The sequence below is a fragment of the Ursus americanus genome, chromosome 10 (genome assembly GCF_024610735.1).
Source record: "Ursus americanus isolate L20-20 chromosome 10, mUrsAme1.1.p, whole genome shotgun sequence".
NCBI classification, from domain to species: Eukaryota; Metazoa; Chordata; class Mammalia; order Carnivora; family Ursidae; genus Ursus; species Ursus americanus.
The window spans coordinates 51,368,005-51,389,099 of NC_142136.1; the positions used below are offsets into that span (position 1 = coordinate 51,368,005).

The following is a 21,095-nucleotide window of genomic DNA, read 5'->3' on the forward strand; positions in this document are numbered from 1 at the left end:
GTCCCAAATCCACAGCGCAGGTTAGCAGTCTGGAAACTCAGGCAAGATTTCTATACTGCAGTCTTGAGGCAAAATTCCTTCTTCAGAAAGCTGCAGTCTTCATTCTTAAGGCTTTCAACTGATTGGAAGAGGTCACCCACATCATGGAGGATAATCTGCTTTGCTTAAAGTCTACTGATTGTAAATGTTAATCACTTCTAAGAAATACCTTCGTAGCAACATTTATACTAGTATTAGACCAAACAACTGGGCAACAAAACCCAGCCAAGTTGACACTTAAAATTAACCATCACACTGCCCATAGTGACAGATGCCCAAGGTTGGAAGGGAAAGTCTCAGAAGCAGTGGTCATATAAACTACCTCCAATGAAGGAAAAATTGTGTTAACTTAGAGGCTATTTCATATGCTGTGGTCTAAATTTACTAGGAACATGCTTAAAGCTGCCTGATATATTTTTTTCCATTTCTTTTTTTTTTTTAAGATTTTATTTAATAATTTACTTGACACAGAGAAAGAGCAAGCACAAGCAGGGGGAGCAGTAGAGGGAGAGGGAGAAGCCTACTCCCCACTGAGCAGGACTCAATCCCAGAACCCCCGGATCATGACCTGAGCTGAAGGCAGATGCTTAACCAACTGAGCCACCCAGGCATCCCTATTTTTTTTTCCTATTTCTTAAACATCCATACCACCTTTCTCCATTGTCCCCAAATACTCTTTCCTGTGATCAACACTTGCTTCTGCCATTCCAGCTCCTGGAATGCCCTTTCTGTTTCTCGTTACAAACAACATGTCTTCCTCATGGAAAGCGTTAAGACAATTGTCCTACACCATGTTTTTTGGGACTCTTCTCATTTAGCTTCAGGCTTCCAAGATGCCTGAATTCATAAAACTGATAAAATTATGGAACTTTAGAACTTGAAGGGAAACTCAGTGGACAAGATCATCAGATTTCCTCATTTTACTGATGAGGAGACTGGATGCAGTGACTTTGCTGACCCTGAGGTGAAACCAGGACTAGAATTCAGGTCTGCTCTGCCAACTTCAGGCATTTGAAAGTATGAGAGACAGGAGAGAACCACTGCCTATGGAAGGAAAACTAGCTTTAGGAGATAGGAGATGATGCCCTGGATATAACTAGCAGACTTAGATGAATCCTTATACCTCCCTGAGCCTCAGTGGCTTAAATCAGTGCTTCCCAAACTTTAATACTCATACAAATCTCCTGAGGATCTTGTTATAACACAGATTCTGATTCAATAGGTCTGATGTAGGGCCTGAGATTCTGCATTTCTTTAGATGATGCCAATGCTGCCAGCCATGGACCATCTTTTTATTTTATTATTATTTTTTTTTATGTGTAGCTTTACACTGATTTTTATTTTTTTTTTATTTTTTTTTCTTCCCCCTGATTTTATTTATTTATTTATTTATTTTATTTAATAATGATTTTTTATTATATTATGTTAGTCACCATACAGTACATCCCCGGTTTCTGATGTAAGGCTCGATGATTCATTAGTTGTGTATAACACCCAGTGCCCTCCTTACTACCCATCACCGGTCTATCCCATTCCCCCACCCCCCTCCCCTCTGTAGCCCTCAGTTTGTTTCTCATAGTCCATAGTCTCTCATGTTTCATTCCCCCTTCTGATTACCCCCCCTTTCTTTATCCCTTTCTTCCCCTACTGATCATTCTAGTTCTTATGTTCCATAGATGAGAGAAATCATATGATAGTTGTCTTTCTCTGCTTGACTTATTTCACTAAGCATTATCTCCTCCAGTGCCGTCATGGACCATCTTTTTAGTAGAAGGCTATATGATCTGTAAGCACAATCTGAGCCTAAAAATTCTATGATTTGGTGATTCTATGGTAGGGATGGCAGTGTCAAAGGTAAAATGGGCAGCAAGGGAAGAAATGTTACATTTTACTTATACTTCTCTACATATTCTTTTTCACAGTACTTTTCCTCTACTTAGGGTCACCATGAATTCTGGTTTGCCTAAGAAAGTCAAACCTTGGCTTATGCCTGTTTCCCCAATGTGATGATTAGCAGAGACCCTTTCACTCTCAAAAGTGTCCCCGGTAGGACAATAAGTTCGATGGTTACCCATATTTTAAGTTTCTTTTGCTCATTATCTATGTTCACAGAATATGGAACGCATCAGATTTCCACAGTTTGCATATTTCAAGCCAAAGGAAAAAGTACATTCCAGAAAGTTTTCCTACACGGCACGTCAGAACTCCACGGTTTGTGAATTTCTGTTTTCTTTCCTTACAAACAGCGCACCCCGTGCAGGGACTTTTGGCAAGGGCCTTTTTGCGTTCAGCCCGCCCAAGATGTGGGACTCTGGGAAAAACTGCCTGATGTTTGTTTTGTGGTGGAGAGCAGCAAAGCTCACTCACAAGATTAAAAACTAAATGGAAAAATACCTCATGGGTGATTTTCCCACTTCCTATTCTCACAGAATCAACGTCTGAGTGTACAATTCCCAAGTTCAGGGGCAGCTCATGGAATGAGCTTCTATGCCCACCTCACTAAAGGTGTTCCTCAAGGAGCTGCACAGAGAAGGTTCCGGGCCCAAACTACAAATCCACCACCTGCTTGTTCCTCCGGTCTGCCTTCAGGTCCTACATCTTCAAAGGATCCCATTCAAGGGAATATATTCCTAGAGGTTTCTGCTCTCAGTTGTCACCTTCTATAATTAGCTAGTGGCATTTGCTCTTTATTCATTTATTTAATAAGCATTTGCTAAGTGTCTACTGTATGACAAGAAAGGATTAGCTCACAGCTGAAATTAAGAATTGGATATAGCGTAGGCTGTAGATCTTAGTCCCTTAGTCCCAAAGAAGGTGAGAGAAGGTGGGGGATGGTGTTCATGGATAATTGGAGGGGCAATAAATGTAATGCTCTTTTTCTACAACTGATTCAGAACTTATGAGCCTATGGATAAGCAAGGGAGGATGAAGCATGTAATTCATTTCAATCACAAAAAGCTAACTTTCTGCTCATCTCCTTCAAATCTTTGCTCAAAGGATGTTAGCTCACTGAGCCACCTTGGCCACCCTGTTTAAAACTGACACTCATCCCCCAACCCAGACCTCCAAATCTCTGCTCTCCCGTATATTTTCCACTATGCTTACCTTATAATCCCTGACATACTTCATCTGTTTATGATGATTATTGTCTTTCTTCCTCCATTAGAAAGTGTGCTTCATAAATTTGTTGCATAAATGTCCCAGACCTGTAACAATGGTGTCAGACAGGCAAAATTAAAGGATGAGCTAAAATTTGAAAACAATGTCATAACAACAGAAAGTGACTCTTATACAATAAGGGGCAGGAATAAGAACCAGATAAGCACACAAAGGGTTAGGGAATTTTGAGCACAAGTCAACAGATGGCAGGGAGCAAAATTACTACACTTCTATTTTGCTTCTTTCTTGCCCAGTAAGGAAAAGAAAATTAAAACTTGCATGGAACTGAGCCAATGATATAAAGAGAGAATTGCAATTCAGAGCACACACTTGTATGTGCTCACAGCTCCAGACCCAGCTGACTGATGTTTCAGGTCCTAAAGGCACTTTTGATCAACTTCAGAAACACTATAGGTATTCTTGAACAACGGAAAATGCAGGAGAGATTTTAAAAGTATCCTAATTTTCAAATGGAAATAAGAATGGACTACATAGCATTCAAGCATGTATGGTACGAGTTTTCAATATAAAAATTAAATAAATAAGACAAGGCCCGGTGCTAATTTCTTATGTGCTCTTACAGAGATGTCATCTAGGTTGACCTAAAGTCATTCATAAGTGTTTTTTAGATTCTTGGATTCAGTAGTCCATTGAGCTATGAATTCCCCTAGCATGTACTATCCCAAAGATCATAGCTCACTTTCTTATTCACAGCACCATAATCAGAGATTTTGTCAAGTACTTTGTGGAAATCACAACACAATTTGTGTATGGTTTTGCTGTAACTAAATAATGACCCTAACCAAAAGGAAATGAGGTTAGCACAACACGACCTGGTCCTGAGTGATCATTGTCTTATTTTATAAATGTTCATAAATTAGGTGTTTGCCATGAAAGTCTAGATTTTGATAAGGAGCAACATCACACGTATACCATTTTCCTATTACACAAACATTTGGAAGTAACTACTATGGAAAGTAATACCATGCATAATAAAAAATTACTTTGACAGGATTGAATGTAAGTGTAAAATTACGAAGATAAAATTTAGAACTTCCTACGATTTTATCGTTGTACGAAGGGGACGATCATCCTTGGAAAATTCTCTTTGATAGTTTACTTGATTATAAATTTAGTAGGATTCCACATGCTAACCCAGATGTGGCTTCTAAGGGAATCAAAGTTTAAAAAGGAGTATAATATCTAGATCACAGGAAGTCATTAGGCTCATCTGAGTCTGTTCTGGTCATTTACATGCTGTCTAGTTCAAGGGAAACGTTTTGGAAGGCCACTGACAAAGCACAGTAGTTCCTAAGTGCACAGTAAGAGTTATAGGAGAAGTTTGTCAAGTACATGGAGACTGGCTCTAATTAGCCATGACCTAGAAACTTGTGAGTTCATGCCTTATCAGGTGTCCTAGTGAGGCAGGGAGGAATGCTGCTGGGCACAAGTGGCAAAGCGGACGGAAGAGGCTATAAATTTCTTTTCTATACAGGAAGGATAAAAGAGAGCATAAGTTGGTGGTAAAAGAAAGCAGGAAACATGACCTCATGCAAAAAAGGGAGCCTCGATCTTGCTCCATTCATCCCGCTATGAAGGTGATGCAGGTGTGGGCAGTCACGTTGATAGTAAGAGCTAGCAACACAGAGGCAGCCCGGCAGAGTCCTCAGCAGGGCCCACTCTGGAACCAGCCAACCTGAGTTTAAATCCTGGGACTTCCACTTAACAGCTAGATAGCTGACTGAGCTGTTAAAACTCTTTGTGCCCCAGATTTCTCATCTATCATATAGGACTAACAGTGCTTAGCTCGTGGGGTTTATGTGAGGATTAAACAAGATAATATATGTAAAGTTCTCAGACTCTGACACAGAAGCACTATGTGAGTTTCCCACGGATCAAGCGCTTGCTGTATCTCAAGCATTACTGTATGATTTAATGCTCAGAACAACCCTAGTATAGGGGAACCATTGAAATAACTTCTCCTACAGATGAGGAAGCTAAAACTTTGAAAGGCTGAGAAATCTATCCAAAGATAAGCAAGCAGAATATTATAGAATCATTCTGCAAACTCAGATTTTTCTGATCAAAGCATCTGAGATTTTAACCTCTGGACTTTATTGTCTCTAATATGATTTCAAAAGAACCAGGGAGCCCAGCTTACAACTGTGAACAAACCGCCAAACCACAGGTGACAATATTACCTGTGGGGTTTTGAAAGGGCTGCAGATGATGCCCACAAAGTCCAATCTCCGATATCACAAGGAGTGGCAGGCTAGAGTTTTGATGACTGTGCCCAGGATTAAGGATCAGCGTGCTGGAAAGAAGTAGGAGAAAAAATTATGAGACGAGACATTGTAAGATTTCTAGGTCATCTTTACCAGGTGAGCTGTTTAGAACTAGACCACTAGATCCAAATGCAGTAACACAAGAAGGTAAGCCAAGATGGAAAGCCCTTTCCTATTACCTGGGAGAGAGAAAAAAGGCTGTGTTGCATTGAGTTTCTCTTCTCTGGGGTTCATGCTGCATATTGCACTGATAAAGGGTTAAAGGACCAAAACAAAAGATACAAAAGCAGAAGACCCAACAAAAGTGGGAAAGAAGGGAAACAAGCAACAAGCCTGATGGGGAATTCAACCACAAATTGGATTTCAATCTACTACATCTGTGATTTGGGCTGCAAGGAATTTTCCTTAGGCCATTAAGGGAGATTCCAGGAAACATAATTTTGTAGAAGATCTCTAAATCAGTCTTATTTTTGTGGAATCCTCTGATTTCCTAATGGCACTCCCAGTTGTATTGTATACTTACCAATGTGGGCATATTCCCAAATCCGTTTATGTTATTGCTCTTGTTATTGGGATTGCATGCTTTAATCAAATATTACATAGACTGATGACAAGAGTCATCAGCCAGCTATTAGTTCGGATCATTTTCATTAAGAGTTCTTCTACATCTGACTACCTGCCGGCCTTCTGAAAAATGGGACTATTATAAGCTTACACATACAATAAAAGGAATTATTTTAAAAAACTATTTTCAGGGGCGCCTGGGTAGCGCAGTCGTTAAAGCGTCTGCCTTCGGCTCAGGGCATGATCCCTGCATACCAGGATCGAGTCCCACATCGGGCTCCATCGCTATGAGCCTGCTTCTTCCTCTCCCACTCCCCCTGCTGTGTTCCCTCTCTCGCTGGCTGTCTCTCTGTCACATAAATAAATAAAATCTTAAAAAAAAAAAACAAAACTATTTTTAACCTGGGGAAGCAATGACTTAGAATTATTGATTTCACACATATAAAGAACTATCCTGTTTGAGGATAATTAAGTTTCTTCTAGGAGACTCCATACAGAATGTTCTAGAAATAGCTCTTAAATAAATTGAACAAAATGTGGTAAAGACAACATAGTATAATAGAAAGAATAAAGCTCCAGTGCCAGGCAAACCTGGGCATTAAGTCCTGGTCCCCACCTTGTATGATATAAATTGTCAAGATACTTCTCAAAGCCTCAATTTTTTCCTCCATAGAAGTACAATAATATTTATCTTAAAACATTATGAGCAATAAATAAGATAGTCTATCTTAAGTTCCTAGCACAGTTTCTGGCATTTATTAGACACATAATAAATGGTTGTTCCCTTCCTCATCTTCTTTCCTGTCCCTGGAGGTATGAAGCAGAAAAAGACAATTATCTACTTAGACACACTACATCTTAATGCCTAATAGTTCAAGATATGGATAGAACTATAAAAATTCCTTCTGGATCAAGGCAGACACTGTTGACACTGTCTGTTCTTTACCTACTTAAAAGCCATTTACCTCTTTCTTCCTGGATTGCAGCCTTCCACATTTAAGATTAGGATAAATATCCTTTAGCTTCTGGGAAAGTCAGCCTGGCCCCCCATCTAGGAGTTGACCAAAATCCAGCCCTTTCATGGAAGATCATATTACCTTTAAGTAAATGTTCACTCCTTCCCATGACCTCCTTGAGAAGAGTATCCCTCCTGCCCCATTGACTTTGGACTTGGAATGCAGCAGAACTAGAGTGTGCCAATTCCAAGCCAAAGTTTGCCCCTTGGGGAGCTGCTGACTGGAGGGGATACACCCCGGGTAGCCCAGGTCTCTAAGAAGGAGAGAGACCCAAGGGCCAGTTGTCCCAGCCAACCTGCCAACTTGCAGCCTAAAGCAGAGCCACCTCTGCTTATGAGATATAAGATAAAATTGGGTGGGAAGCTTCTGGAAAATAGTTTTCCTCTGTGATAAGAAAAAAGTGTGTGAAGACGAACTCTCTGCTCAGTGCCACATCTTGATTTTGATTGAACTAGTCAGCTTCTGACCATGAAGAGAAAGCCTGAAGAGAATCACAGACACTGGCCCAGAATCACAAACCCATACCACCAACCATCTTCATTTCTTGCAAAGTGACAAGAATAAATCCTATCTGTTTAAACCAGGATTTGTTTGGCATCTCTGTTATCTGCAGCTGAATATATCCGAAGTGATACATGTCAATACTGAACCCTAGAACTACTTAAGAATTCTAGTGTTTATAACCAAAGCTAATGTATTTGACAACACCCAGAATTATTTCTGGTTTGTGACCAGATGTCATGTATTGTCATTACTTGTGATTTCACAGGCTCATTCAGTCAGCACTGCCTGCTCATCACGGGACACCCAAGCATTTAGTATGTGCCCTGGGGAACCGTGTTCCCCATAACCACACAGATGGGTACAGAGCTTCATTCCTTTCAGAGAACCTCCCTTCCCTTTCATCGTGCGCCTTCTCCCCAGGTTCAAATGTCCCATGTGTAGCAAGAGTTACTTCTCGAAACTTTGACTTGGTCACCTCCCAAGGGCTCTCGTGCCTCTCCCTGTCTCCTTGGCACACCTGGACCTAAGAAATATATAAGTGAGATTCCCATGCAAGAGGGGAGAGGACGTGAAACAAGCCCCATTCACTGATTTCTCATTTCAGAGCTAGGCTGCTGCCACCCTAGCCCTGGTGCCAGAGAGATACCTGAGCTCAGGTGACAGTTCTGCCACTTCTCGGCTGTGGGAAACATGGGCAGATTACGGAACCCTGCTTCGCCACCATCTCCTCATAAGCAAAATGGAGCTAGTCATAGTGCACACCTCATAGTAGTGTTACAAGGCTCAACCGAGTTAATGCAACTAAGGTGCCTAGAATGGTGCATAGTAAGCCACAATTACATAAAAATTGGCCAATTTTGTTACTTCAGTCAAATTATAGAATGCTGAAGCTCATGGCAGACAGACAGTATCAGGAAGGTGGGCAGGATAGCACAATAGGGGAGCTGGGGCGATTGGACATTCTGGCTCATACACGGTCTTTGGAATTATAGAATTATAGTGTCAGCGACCCAATACTACATGTAAATGCCCTTTACCGCATTCTCATCAAGTGAATCTGTTTTTAAGACACTGCATTCTTTCCTGAGGTGGTTCCTTTCATCAGAAATTTGTATCCTGGTAGCTTCTACTGATGGATCCTAATTTCTTCTCTTTTGGGATATACAGAGTAAGTCTAATCTCAAATGTATGAGCTCTTCAAATATTTTGTGAAGCATTGTTACCCACCCTACCCCCTTCTGGCATAGGTCTTTTCCAGATTCAATAGCTCTTACACGCGTGTCAGTTCATCCTGTGACAAAGCACCTCTATTTTCACCACACAGCTCACTTTGCCTATGTCCCTTGTGTGCACACAACACACTGTAGCACAAAGCACATCAGGGCAGTCCCAGCTCCTCCCTTGTTTTAGAAATAATACTTGTGTTGATGCAGCCTATAGACACATGAATCCTTCTGGCAGCCTCATTGACTCATGCTGCATTTTCTTTCCCTATGCCTGAACTGCTACTAAGCACCACGTTTTCTTTCTGTATTTGTCTGGTTACAAATGAAGCCCTGATACAGAATATCATTTTTATTATTACTACATTTCATCCTATTACATGCAGTCCATCATTTTAGCTTGTTGTGAGATCTTCCTGTCATCTGCCATCTGCTCTGTTTTCCATCCCACCTAGATCTCTGTCCTCGGAAACTAGATCTTCATCATCTGAAAACTTAATAAGCTGGTGAAACTGTGGGACAGATCAGAGCATGCCACCAAAAACCTATCCAGATTGTCATGGACTCTATAATTAGCACACTTTAGCGTAAGTTTTTAACAAGTTTCAAATTGTACTTATCTGTCCATGAGGACTGCACAAGGCTCCTTGTCAAATGCAGAAATACCAGGTCTCAACATCTAAGAGTTCCAGAGCCCCCTCTCTATTAACAACCACCACCAACAACAAAAAAAGAAAGAAAGAAAGAAAGAAAGAAAGAAAGAAAGAAAGAAAGAAAGAAAGAAAGAAAGAAAGAAAGAAAGAAAATGACATTGTCTGAAAACACAGCTGTCAGTACAGATCTTTTAAATGTTTATACAGTTGCTTTGCCAATCTACTGTTGAGTGGTAGATGGCATTTTCATTCAATCTACTTTTTAGAAAATTAGAATACATATGGAGAGTGTTTTTGTGGGCAAGGAGCTAAGCTTCACACCCATCTCCACTGTGAATGCAGAAATGCCCAAGCAGGTTTGAGGACTGATGGGACTGGCCTGCTGGATGCCTATTTGTGTGAAGCCTTCCCTGGAGACTTATTAGAAGGTCAAGGACTTGATAATAATAATATTATCCTGCTCCAGAATTATGACCACAAGTCTTTGTGAAACTGAAGCCTCCGCTTATTTGACAAAGAAATACTGCAAATGGGAACAGAACACACCCAAAAAGAGAAAGAATCAAGATGCATGAGTTTTGTCTGCGGGAAATGGCTCGATAGGAGGAATACTTTACTATTATAGCAATGTGTGTGTTGCTCAAATTCCCTTTTATTTCCAGAAGCCAAGGGCAGAAATCATAGACCTCAGGTAACCATGAGTTTGAGTCCTGGCTCTACTGCTTAATAACTATGCCATAAGATCTGTTTTTAAAGGATCACTGCTAGTCCCTAATGAGAAAGACTTCCTTATAAATTCTTACAATTAAAAAAAAAAATCATGGTCTTGAATCTAGAATTATCTACAAGCTCCCAGTACACCTATTCTAGTTCCTTTCAACATTATACATCTTTCTTCCATAGCATTTACATGGGATTATAGTCAAAATTAAATCCATAGACAATTTTGTTCTTGAGTTATATTCCATTTTAGATTTTTTTCAGTACTTCTTGAATCTGTTTCCCCAAAGTCCTTAGCATATGGATGACCATATCCAGCTTTTCCTTTCCTGATAATCATGCATTTAAGTGTTCAAAGTAGTTTTTACTGAGAGTGGCTCTTACAGCCCAAACTGGGACTCAAGTATTCTTGTTTTTGAGACCAGTGACTCCTAAGGTATTGGTATGTGTGAGAGCTTTGGTTTGGGGTCTTGGAGAAGTGGGGGTTTTATGTGAAGAGATCAGAGAAATAAGGCAAGATAGTAGGGGAATAACTGACACCCACCCAACCCCCACCAAACAAGACTGAACCCAATGGGCTAGGTAGTCCTCTAAGAAAGAAGAGTCTAATAAAGTCTGTGTAAGACTCTTGAGTGGAGACATCCAAAAGTCCAGGTAATAAACAGCAGCTCAGAGTGGGGAAGGGACAGTTCCTTCATTTTATTATGGTGCACTGAGGCCTCCTGAGGGCGTGGGGTAGCATAGGGAGGATATCTGTGCCTAGCAGAGCTATCCCCATGGAGAGATCTGCAGCTAAGAAAATCCTGGAAAAGGAGCAAGAGTAGAAAGATAGGATGAGCAGGTAATTTCCTTTTGGGTTCATGGTTTTCCAGGGAAGTACTTATCTCAATGAAATATAATTATGTTGTTCTTGTTCTAGCAGACTGGATTCTTTGAATTAGTGTTTAACCTCATCTTGGATTCCAGTCTTGGGTCCCTTTTCCTCACTTGGTAATGCCCATGAGATCATATTTACCCTGCTATTCTATGAAAACACATTATTACCCATGTTCTAAGCATTGTTATATAGATAGACCATGGTGTTAATCATTGTGTCCCACTACTATACCAATGTTTCAGCTACGAAATAGCATGTATCTGTTCTACCAATGTCAACATTATATTCCTTTTTTTTTTAAAGATTTTATTTATTTATTTGACAGAGAGAGACAGCCAGCAAGAGAGGGAACACAAGCAGGGGGAGTGGAAGAAGCAGGCTCCTAGCAGAGGAGCCTGATGTGGGGCTCGATCCCAGAATGCTGGGATCACACCCTGAGCCAAAGGCAGACGCTTAACGACTGCGCCACCCAGGTGCCCCCAACATTATATTCCTTATAGTAATTAGCTTTTGATTGTTTCTATTTTTTTTTGTAGTCAGTTTTAATTCCTTTTGAAAAATCAAGTCAGTCTTCAGAAAAATAATTTCTTTGATCAAAATTGATGATATACATGGTTTCATCATTCTTAAATGTTAAGTTATTGACCAAAAACTCATATCTCATTCCTTGACACTATCTACAGAGCTAGTTAATTATCTCTTCTGTTTTTTCTTTAAAAACTCCAAACTTTAGTGGTAATAGGCAAACACTGACTGTTTATCAAGTTCTTCAGCTTCCCACCTGACATCATAGAAACAAGACGTATCTCTTAGATTTTTGCTAATGGTACCTCCATGTGTTCAGATAGTGTTAAGTATCTTTCAGCTTTCTACTTGCACTTCTATACCCTTCTCTTTACCAAAGTAGTGGGAAGACTGCAAAATCCATTTTTCAGAATCCCTCATCAGCTGGCATCCAATGGGAGGCAGAAGATGGCAGGAGGGGGAGGAAAGGTCGCATTCATGGTTTCTGCTTGTGTCTGTGGCAGTGGCAGCATCAGCAACCACGTCAGGGATAGCAGCAGTGGGGGTGGTGATGGTGGTGACAGCAACTGTAACATTAGCATTTGGGACAGAACATAGAAGCAAGGGCACTGGCTGAGTGTCAGGTCCTGAAGGTGCTACTCAGGCCGTGTTCCAACAGAAGCAGCCCCAGTGGCACAGTGTTTATGGACTCTGGGTAAAATCATTTTCCCTGTTGTTTTGCAGCTCTAGGACTGATAGTGGTTGAGTGTAATTGCCAATCTTTGCACAAGTTGACCTTTCTTGTTTTGCTCCTCTAGCTCACTCCAATACTTTTGTAACAGATTCCTTACATTAAATTCCCTCTTTGTCAAACACCTAGATCTGGGTCTGTTTTCCGGTTATGTAGGGACTGATGCACACTGCTATGAATCAGCCCGTGTGTGTAACAGTCAGCAGATGTGGTGTGCCCTAGCAGCCATTTCATCATATGCTGGGAAAACATTCAAGGAAGACTCAATTGATGATGTCAGCTCTTCATGTAACTGTTCTTTATCTCTCAGTAGAGAATCACCAAACTCTCAGATCCGGTGAGAGGTCTGTGGTATTCACAGGCTTGCTTCTGCCATGGTTATTCCCCAGAAGGTCTGTATTTAAATTTTGGAAGAAAATGCAAACTTCCTGTGTCTGGTAAGTCCCTTCTTTCTTCCTTAAACTATACAATTTATCACTCTCATCTCCCTGGTTTTTTCTTCCTTTTAGACTCCTAAGAATTTTGAATTTGTAGTTTTCTTTTGGTACTTCTTCCATTTTCTCTAGGAAGCCTTCATTTTGATAGACAATCTGGCATTCAGAAGGAGGATTTCCAAGGAAAAAAGGAAGTCTGTGGTAATAATGCTAGACCAGAGGAAGGGGTAAGAGTGTTTCATGAATCAGGTTAAAATGTGAAGCGTATGCTGATGACATCAGTGTGGGCAAGATCCTTGTGCCATGGGTTCATTATCACCATACACAGCCTCTGTCCAAGGTCAAAAATGAGACTATCTTACTCCTCCAAAAATTAAGAAAGGACTATTATCTTGAGCAATGGGACAATTCCATAGGTTACCACAGTAAAATTCATACCTATACCTCTATATTTAGAAACTGTTCCTTCATCATTCTGAGCAATGCGGGTGGGGGGTACTGACTCCAAATGTGAGAAATACTCATGTAATGGCCCATTGCCCTGGTGGATTTCTTGACCTTTAATATTCAGCCTCTCTGTCTCCATGCACTTTCTTTTCTCCTGTCCGCACATAATGCAGATATGGTAGATTTAGAAGGTGGCACTTGAGGAGACACAAAATTTGGAAGAAAAAAGATAAACTGTGCAGTTGAATGTTGCCCAGAAGCAGGGAAAGGCATGCAGCCAAATTCCCCCAGTGCCTTGTGTCATCACGTGACGTTGCTTGGATATCAGCTTATCAACAGACTGAATTTCTACCGCCACCAACACACGAAGAAAGAGATCTTGCAAGGAAACTACTTTGAACATGAGTACCAGCTTTTAAAAAGGGGGAGATTAAAATACAGGGTAAGTCTTTTAAGCAAGTTTGTCCTTTTTGTTTCAGACAGAAGATATTTGGTAGATTCGTCCTCCTTGAATTCTGCAAGCATTTTAATCAAACTTTATCAGGTATAGTCCACTTGAACAGGTAAGATGGATTTCCTCAGCAATAGCCCAAGAAAAGCACACATGAATTGTTGCCACAAGAAAGATCCCCAGTCATTTCCTTATGCTATTTGAGGAAAGAAGAAATCTTTCTAGTTTGAAGAATATTTATGCTCTGCTCTACAGATCTGGGAAATGGGAGGAGGGAGACTAAGATGATCTGAGCACAGGATAGAGTGTTGGCTTCTATCACAGAGAATACTAAAAGAGTATATTTTAGTTGGTATGATTTCTGAAGTCCACATTGAGGGAAAGCAGTATTAAATAAAATATTTATAGTTTAATTTATAAGTTTTGTCATGGAAACAGGACACACAGAGATGCTGACTGATGTTTTCCTAATAAATTTCTCTTCTGGAAGATCTGAGTCTTCGCTTTGTGAACTCAGAAGCAGAGATTCCTCACATGTTAAAATGCTTCTTCAGTGTGTACGTGTGGGTGCTCTTGTGTGTGCATGTGTGTGAGCACATAATAAGGGGAGAGGAGAGAGAGAAGGAGCTGGCGTAAAGTGAGAGCTTTCCATAGCTATGATCTCAGTTAATAAAGAACCCAACTCTATGCCTTGGAAACCCTATTCTAATATGTCCACTACCCCTTAATTAATTTTTTTATTATTATAAACATTGCAGATTCCAAACCCTAAACTATACAGTAAGGAAAAAAGACTTACTCATAGCAAGTGTGGCTCCTTCCTTTTGTCAGGTAAGTGGCAAGAAATACAACTAAGTTTAACAGTTTCTTTATAGTACATTGCTGTAAAATTGCAAATTGAAATGTGCAAGAAATGGAGAATTATGTAAAGAAATATTATACTGTCACTAAAAATCATATTTTTAAAGGGATATTCAATGAGCTGGGAAAGTGCACAACATATACAGTATGGTCTCTCCTAAAATCACACAAAATGTACACAGAAAAAAAAGAGTAAAAGGAAATCTAGCAAATGCCACCAATAGTTATGGACAGTTAGATTATGGATAATCATATTTTCTTCTTCAATTTTTTGATTTTTCCAAATTTACAAAAATCACATATACTATTTTTACAATCAGGTAAGGTAATAACCATTATTTAAAATGGTCAAGAAATGACTTGTGATGTGGCACGGTTCCACAGTCCACCTGTTGCAAACACAAGATGAAGCAGAAAGACAAAGAACTCTGAATTATTCTTTCCACAAACAGGGGGTGAGAATAGGGCAAAGTGCAGTCGGCTGAGCAGACTAAACTAAGGAGTCTGCTGAGATCCAATTACTTAGAAACATGTGAGAACACTTTTCATCCCTTGACATAAATAACATGTATCTATTTATTTGTTTATTTATTTACGTGCTTGCTTGCTCACTTATTTACTTAGGTCCATTCCTAAGGTTGAACAAAATGAAATTTCACGCTATGCTTTGTTGTTCCTTGGAGGTACAGGATAAAGGATGGGAGAAAAACAGAAAAGACAACAAAAGCTTTGGAATGTTCCACGGATTCCTTGCATTCATGTCCCTTCCTCTGCCTACACCCACAACACTTCCTTCATGAAGGTATAGTGTATCTTTCCCTAATGGAGGGAACTTGCCTGTCTCTCCTTCGAGGCTTGAGGGCTTTTTCTCCTGTCTGTTCATCCGGCTTTCAGTAATATCGGGCCCAACGTAGGTACTCAGTGCACGCTGATGGTGCATGTGGTGGATGGTCCGATCCTACGCCCTCCCCATTTCAGGAGCTCTGCAGATAGTCACATCTTCATTGCTGAAGCGCTCCCAGGGACGGGCAGCTCACTACTGACCATGCTGGGGCTCCCTGCTAGAGAGCAATGGTAGCTCCTTTCAGTCACAGTTATTTAAAACCATTCTCATTAATACTTTTTGCAAAAATTTCAGTTCTTCCATCCCCTCAAGGAAGCAGAAACAACAGGGTAAGAATATTAAGACTGTTATTTGGAAGTTTAGATTTCTTCTAAGGAAAGACATAGACTTTTTTCCCCCTGTAAAATAAAACCGTAACTTTAAAGATTTTATCTTATATAATGGAAACTCCCATTGCCCTTTGGAGCTTTGCTCTTGAAACTTGCTTGCTATTTTCATATTATATTGTTCCCCATCATTTGAAAAGGCTTAATTAGGAATCAATTATCTTCTTCAAAGATATTCTTTTAAAACATCTAATTCAGAAACTGGAAAGTTCAAATGATGCCTCAAATTGGGAGGTACTTGGCTTTGCTACTTTCACTCTGGATATATTTTTGGTAGCAAGCTTAAGGTCTCTAGATGTCAAAAAAAAAAAAAAAAAATCTGACTCACAGGTTTCAACTCCACACAAAACTCCTAACAGATAAAAGCCACTTTACTGTTACATATAATTAACTTAAATTTAGTTTCCATTACAATGGTTATCAACTACTTTTGAAACTTCTATCGTTGTTTTGAATTTTTTGGCTTGGGGTGAACATATTTTACCTTGGTTTTTCTAGAATGTTGAGGCCACTCTCTCAGTAAGCAGTGACAACAGATTGGGTAGATAACAGTAGTTGTAGTCCAAGTCCTTCTTGTCTCTCTCTTGCACTACATGGCGGGCTTTTTTTTTTTTTTTTAAGATTTTATTTATTTATTTATTTGACAGAGAGAGGGGCAGTGAAAGAGGAAACACAAGCAGGGGGAGTGGGAGAGGGAGAAGCAGGCTTCCCGCTGAGCAGGGAGCCCGATTCGGGGCTCGATCCCAGAACGCTGGGACCATGACCTGAGCCGAAGGCAGACGCCTAACGACTGAGCCACCCAGGTGCCCCTACATGGCAGCCTTCTAAATGCTCTCCCTACCAATAGTCTGCCTTCCCATAAGCTTATTCTCCACAGCAGGACCAGAGTGATCTTTCTAAAATGCAAATCTGGTCGGCTTCAAGTATGACACTTTGGGTTGGATAATTCTTTGTTGCGAGGGGGAGGGTGTCTCGCTCACTGTGGGATATTCAGCAGTGCTCCTGGCCTCTATCTGCCTACTGCCAGTAGCATCCATTCTCCCTTTCACCATTTATGACAACCAAAAATGTCTTCCCATATTGCCGAATGTCCTTAGTGGTCAAAATCACCCCCGTTGAGAACCACTGACTTAAATAAAGACCTTCAATGGCTCCTCATATAAAAGGTAATCTTTCAACTCTTTTTTTTCATTATTATTTCTTAAATTTGAGTCTGAACATTGCATTTAAGGCTTCCATGACCTTCCCCCACCTACCTCTACAACCTTCCCCAGCTCGGACTCTATATTCTGCATGAAGGGAAAAAAAAAAAAAGGCTGGTTTCTAATATATCCAAGTATTTTGTGCCCCGCAGAAAAGTTTGTACCACTTTCTCCCACTCATTAGCCTTTCTTTTTCTTCTAGCACAATGGTTCTCAAATTTTGGTGTCCTTGTATCAGAATCACCTAGAGAGCTTCTTAAAACCCAGAGTACTGGGCCCCACTTCCCAGAATTTAAGATTCTGTAGATCTAGGATGGGGCCTGAGAATTTGCATTTCTAACATGTGCCCAGGTGATGCCAACGCCCTTTGAAAACCAGTATTCTAGTTCCTTGGGGAATTCCTCCTCACTCTCAGACTCAGATGTTTTGGTCACCTCATTGCGAAAGCCTTCCTGGACTGCTGCATGAGACTTTGTTTTCCTTCTCTGTTTTCATAGCACCTTTTAACTAATAATGTTGAACCTTTATCATATTACCCATCTACTCATCTAGCTATCACCCCTGCTTACTGACAACTCTTGGTGGAAAGTTCTCTAGTCCCCATTCACTGGCCCGGCCTACGTCAGGCCCTGTGCAGATTCTCACAGCCTACGTTCTTCAACATAATCATAATAGAGGAATAAAATTATAAAATGTTGGAAAACCTCAGAACCCTCTCAGCCCAATACTCTGATCTACTTACCTAACATCTTTTATTTACCCATTTTCACTATCATGCAAGCCAATGGAAGTTGTTTAAGTAAACAAGAGGAAGACACTACCCAGTTGTTGTTTTTCAATTGTTAAATGTATATATATAAAATTGTTATACATATATATGTATATATACATATATATGTATATATACATATATATCTCATTTCCAAAGAAGTCAGCTTTGGATACATCACACTCTTAGTCCTATAGAACTCCACCAACTCATCAAAATCACCTGCTCTGCTTTGACAGGACCTCACCCAAGGGCAGCAACGCTACTTTTACAGCATCATGAGGATTTACAATTCCAGGCCCCAATGGGAGGCCCTGCAGAACCGCTATATTCACAGCCTTCAGCACCAGCAGCTGCTTGGTGAGTTTTAACTACCTGACGTAAACCAGGCACCCTTGGGAGGGACTCGTGTGCTGCAGCCAGAAGTCAAGTTTCCAGATAAATAATTCACGTAGAATGGCCTCTGCCAGCGTGCTATTTTATATCATGGTTGGCAGGCCATGTTTAAAATGATTATCCCTGACAACAGAAAGCAAGGTTTTATGGATAAATTAAGAGGGTTTCAAGAAATCAGAGCATGGACTGCTATATAATGTCAACAACTGTCTGAGATTTACAGGAACTTGATCTAGTAGAAATGGCAATGGGCTTAGGCAGATGGTCTAGACTCAAACCACCGCTCAGCCCCTTGCTGGATATGCAAATTCAGAGGCTTGGTTTACTCACAACAATAACAGTTATACTTATTAAGCATTTGCCATGTTCCAGACATTGTGCTAAGGAGCTCTACACACAACATCTCATTTTCTCCCCACTTTACAGCTGTGGGAAACTGCAGCTCAGACAGATTCTATAACTTGATCAAGACATACGCATAGCGAATGTCAGGGCCACTGCCGGCCAAGAGCATACGTTTTCACCACCACGCTCTGACACCTCTCTTCCAGCAACCTCATAGGATTTTACGAAGCACACATGAAAAAATGGTTGCAAAAGACCTTCACAGACTTTAAACGACAACCTTCAGAGGTGTGATTGTTGTTCGGTCCCTCTTCTCCCAGTCTCCAGCTGGCCTCTATTACACTCTTCTCTGGACTCTGGCAGAGCTCTCTTTTTACAAGCAGCTCACTTCACATGAGCACGTCTACCTTATATTGCAGTTCCTGCATTCACACAAAAGGAAGGCATGGTATTTGCAAATGACTGACTCACAAGAGCAAGAATAATAATGATCTGTTATTAGGCCTCCCTTTGTGCCTGGCATAGTTCTAAGCACTTTGCCTACATTGTCTTATTTGAAACTCAGACACCTCTATATGGTAGGTGCCTCTATAACCCACATTTTACAGAAGAGAAAACTGAGGCGTGGATAAGAAACCATTTGACCAGGGTCATGTCACTAGTAAATGGCAGAGCCAGGAGGCAGCCTGCTCCCCATGATGGCCTGCATTCCTGCAGAAGCATCACCTACGAGCTTGGTTTGTAGAGTAAAACTGCACAGAAGCCAATGAAACCAGAGGAGGGATATTCAGTATTGAGTGCACATAAAATCTACCTGCGCATATTATCAACAGGCAGATTTCCAGGCCTCACTCTCTGAGTTTCTGATCAGGAAAGTCTGTGGAGTAGAGCCAGAAATCGGAATTTTTAAAAAGCATTATTAAATGTGGTCTCAGCCTGATGACTCTGTAGTGGGTGGTCTGCAGACTACACTTTAAAAACACTGACAGAGATTGACTATCTCTGTTTCTGGTTGGAAGTAAGTTTCAAAAACAAAGACATGCAATGCATGCTCAGATTACTCAAGGACCAACTCCCTCTCCAAGTGACGAGTCATGTTAATCAATGACTATGTATTTATTAACTTACTGAATGAGAAATGCAAAAGACAAAAAGTCTACTTCCTATCCTCAAAGATTATGCAATCTGGGTGTGCTAAACACAATCGTCTCTACCCTTCAAAGTAGAAGAAATTTTATGAATCCGTAAATATTTGCAGGGCTGTTTGCTTATTTGTTTTGTAAGACTGTTGACTCTGAATTTTCTCTCATTTCTCTCTCCTTAGGCTACATTACTCAACAGGAAACTTTGGCTTGTGCCACTGTACTTAGAGATTCAATCAAGAGAGCCTCAGCTAAGGTAGCTCCTCAAAGATCCATCCGCCGGAAGCCTTCAGCCATGACAAGAGCATGGCTGTCAGCACCTCCTGCGTCTGTGGGTCGACCCAGGGCTCAAAGTGCAGGGCCTGGATCTCTCAGGAATTGAGACTTTGCACAGGCTCTGAAACAGGCACTTAACCCCCAAATCTAGTGGGTGCTTAGTGCATATTCATTGAATGAGAATGAAAAAAAAATTACTTCTAACACACACCCCATACCTAGAAATAATCTCTCTCCCACTCACAAAAATTTTACCAAAAAGAACAAGTTGAGGGGTTTAAGAGCAATGGAGCAAAGCGTAAACACGCCTTTCACTCCACACATAATCTGTAGAGTGAAATGGCTTTGGAAGCTTTCAAAGTAAAAGCTTCCTTTGAATTAGAACCTCTCAGACAAGTCCCAAGAACAGTGAAAGTGGAAAAGTCATCAGAGGGTGCTGGGTCCCCAGTCACTTAGTGATTGGGGAAGCCACCCACTGCAGATTTTGAAATTACACAAACCAACACTAAGTTAACACTGAGCATGCAGGGTTTCCAGAGTCATACCATCTCAGCAGCAACTGGCCTGTGCATTTCCATGTCCTCCTTCCTCTCTTCTTTCCCATCAATCAACAGCATTTAACTTGGCCCCAAATCTCTGGTTCTTGCCTGACTCAATCCCTTTGTGTCATCTTGAAACTTGGATTTATCAACTTGCCACAGCTGGGTTCATTCTACGCAGCTATAGTTGACCTTAACCCAGGTGAGAGAAATCATTCACACGTCTTCCCCTGACAACTGAAGATACACTCTCAGCAGAGCAAGAAATAGCCCTTAAAGAACTGGTCTCAACTCTAACCTTGTCATGGCTTCGTTGGTTTTAAGGAAGCACACAAAACTAGACAAAAAAGCAAAAAAAAAAAAAAAAAAAAGAGAGAGAGAGAGAGATGATGAGTCAAAACAACATATAATGGGGGCACCTGGGTGGCTCAGCCATTAAGTGTCTGCCTTCAGCTCAGGTCATGATCCCAGAGTCCTGGGATCGAGCCCTGCATCGGGCTCCCTGCTCGGCAGGAGGCTTGCTTCTCCCTCTCACACCCCCCCTGCTTGTGTTCCCTCTCTTGTTGTCTCTGTCAAATAAATAAATAAAATCTTTAAAAAAAAACCACAACATATAATGGTATAGAGTGATATTAGTTATATTTAATAGTTATTTTCATCACCAGTGATTTTTTGTGTGTGGAAAGTTAGTCACCAGTGTTCACATAA

The 21,095-nt window shown here is 40.7% G+C and overlaps 1 protein-coding gene across 1 annotated transcript; it reads left to right on the forward strand.

Annotated features, from left to right (window-relative positions):
• The first annotated feature begins 15,185 nt into the window (after window positions 1-15,185).
• Window positions 15,186-19,954, forward strand: FAM216B (family with sequence similarity 216 member B). The gene is made up of 3 exons (XM_045811008.1): window positions 15,186-15,290; window positions 17,929-18,049; window positions 19,755-19,954. Exons 1-3 carry the CDS (start codon window positions 15,186-15,188, stop codon window positions 19,952-19,954), a joined length of 426 nt encoding a protein of 141 aa, XP_045666964.1.
• The last annotated feature ends 1,141 nt before the right edge of the window (window positions 19,955-21,095 follow it).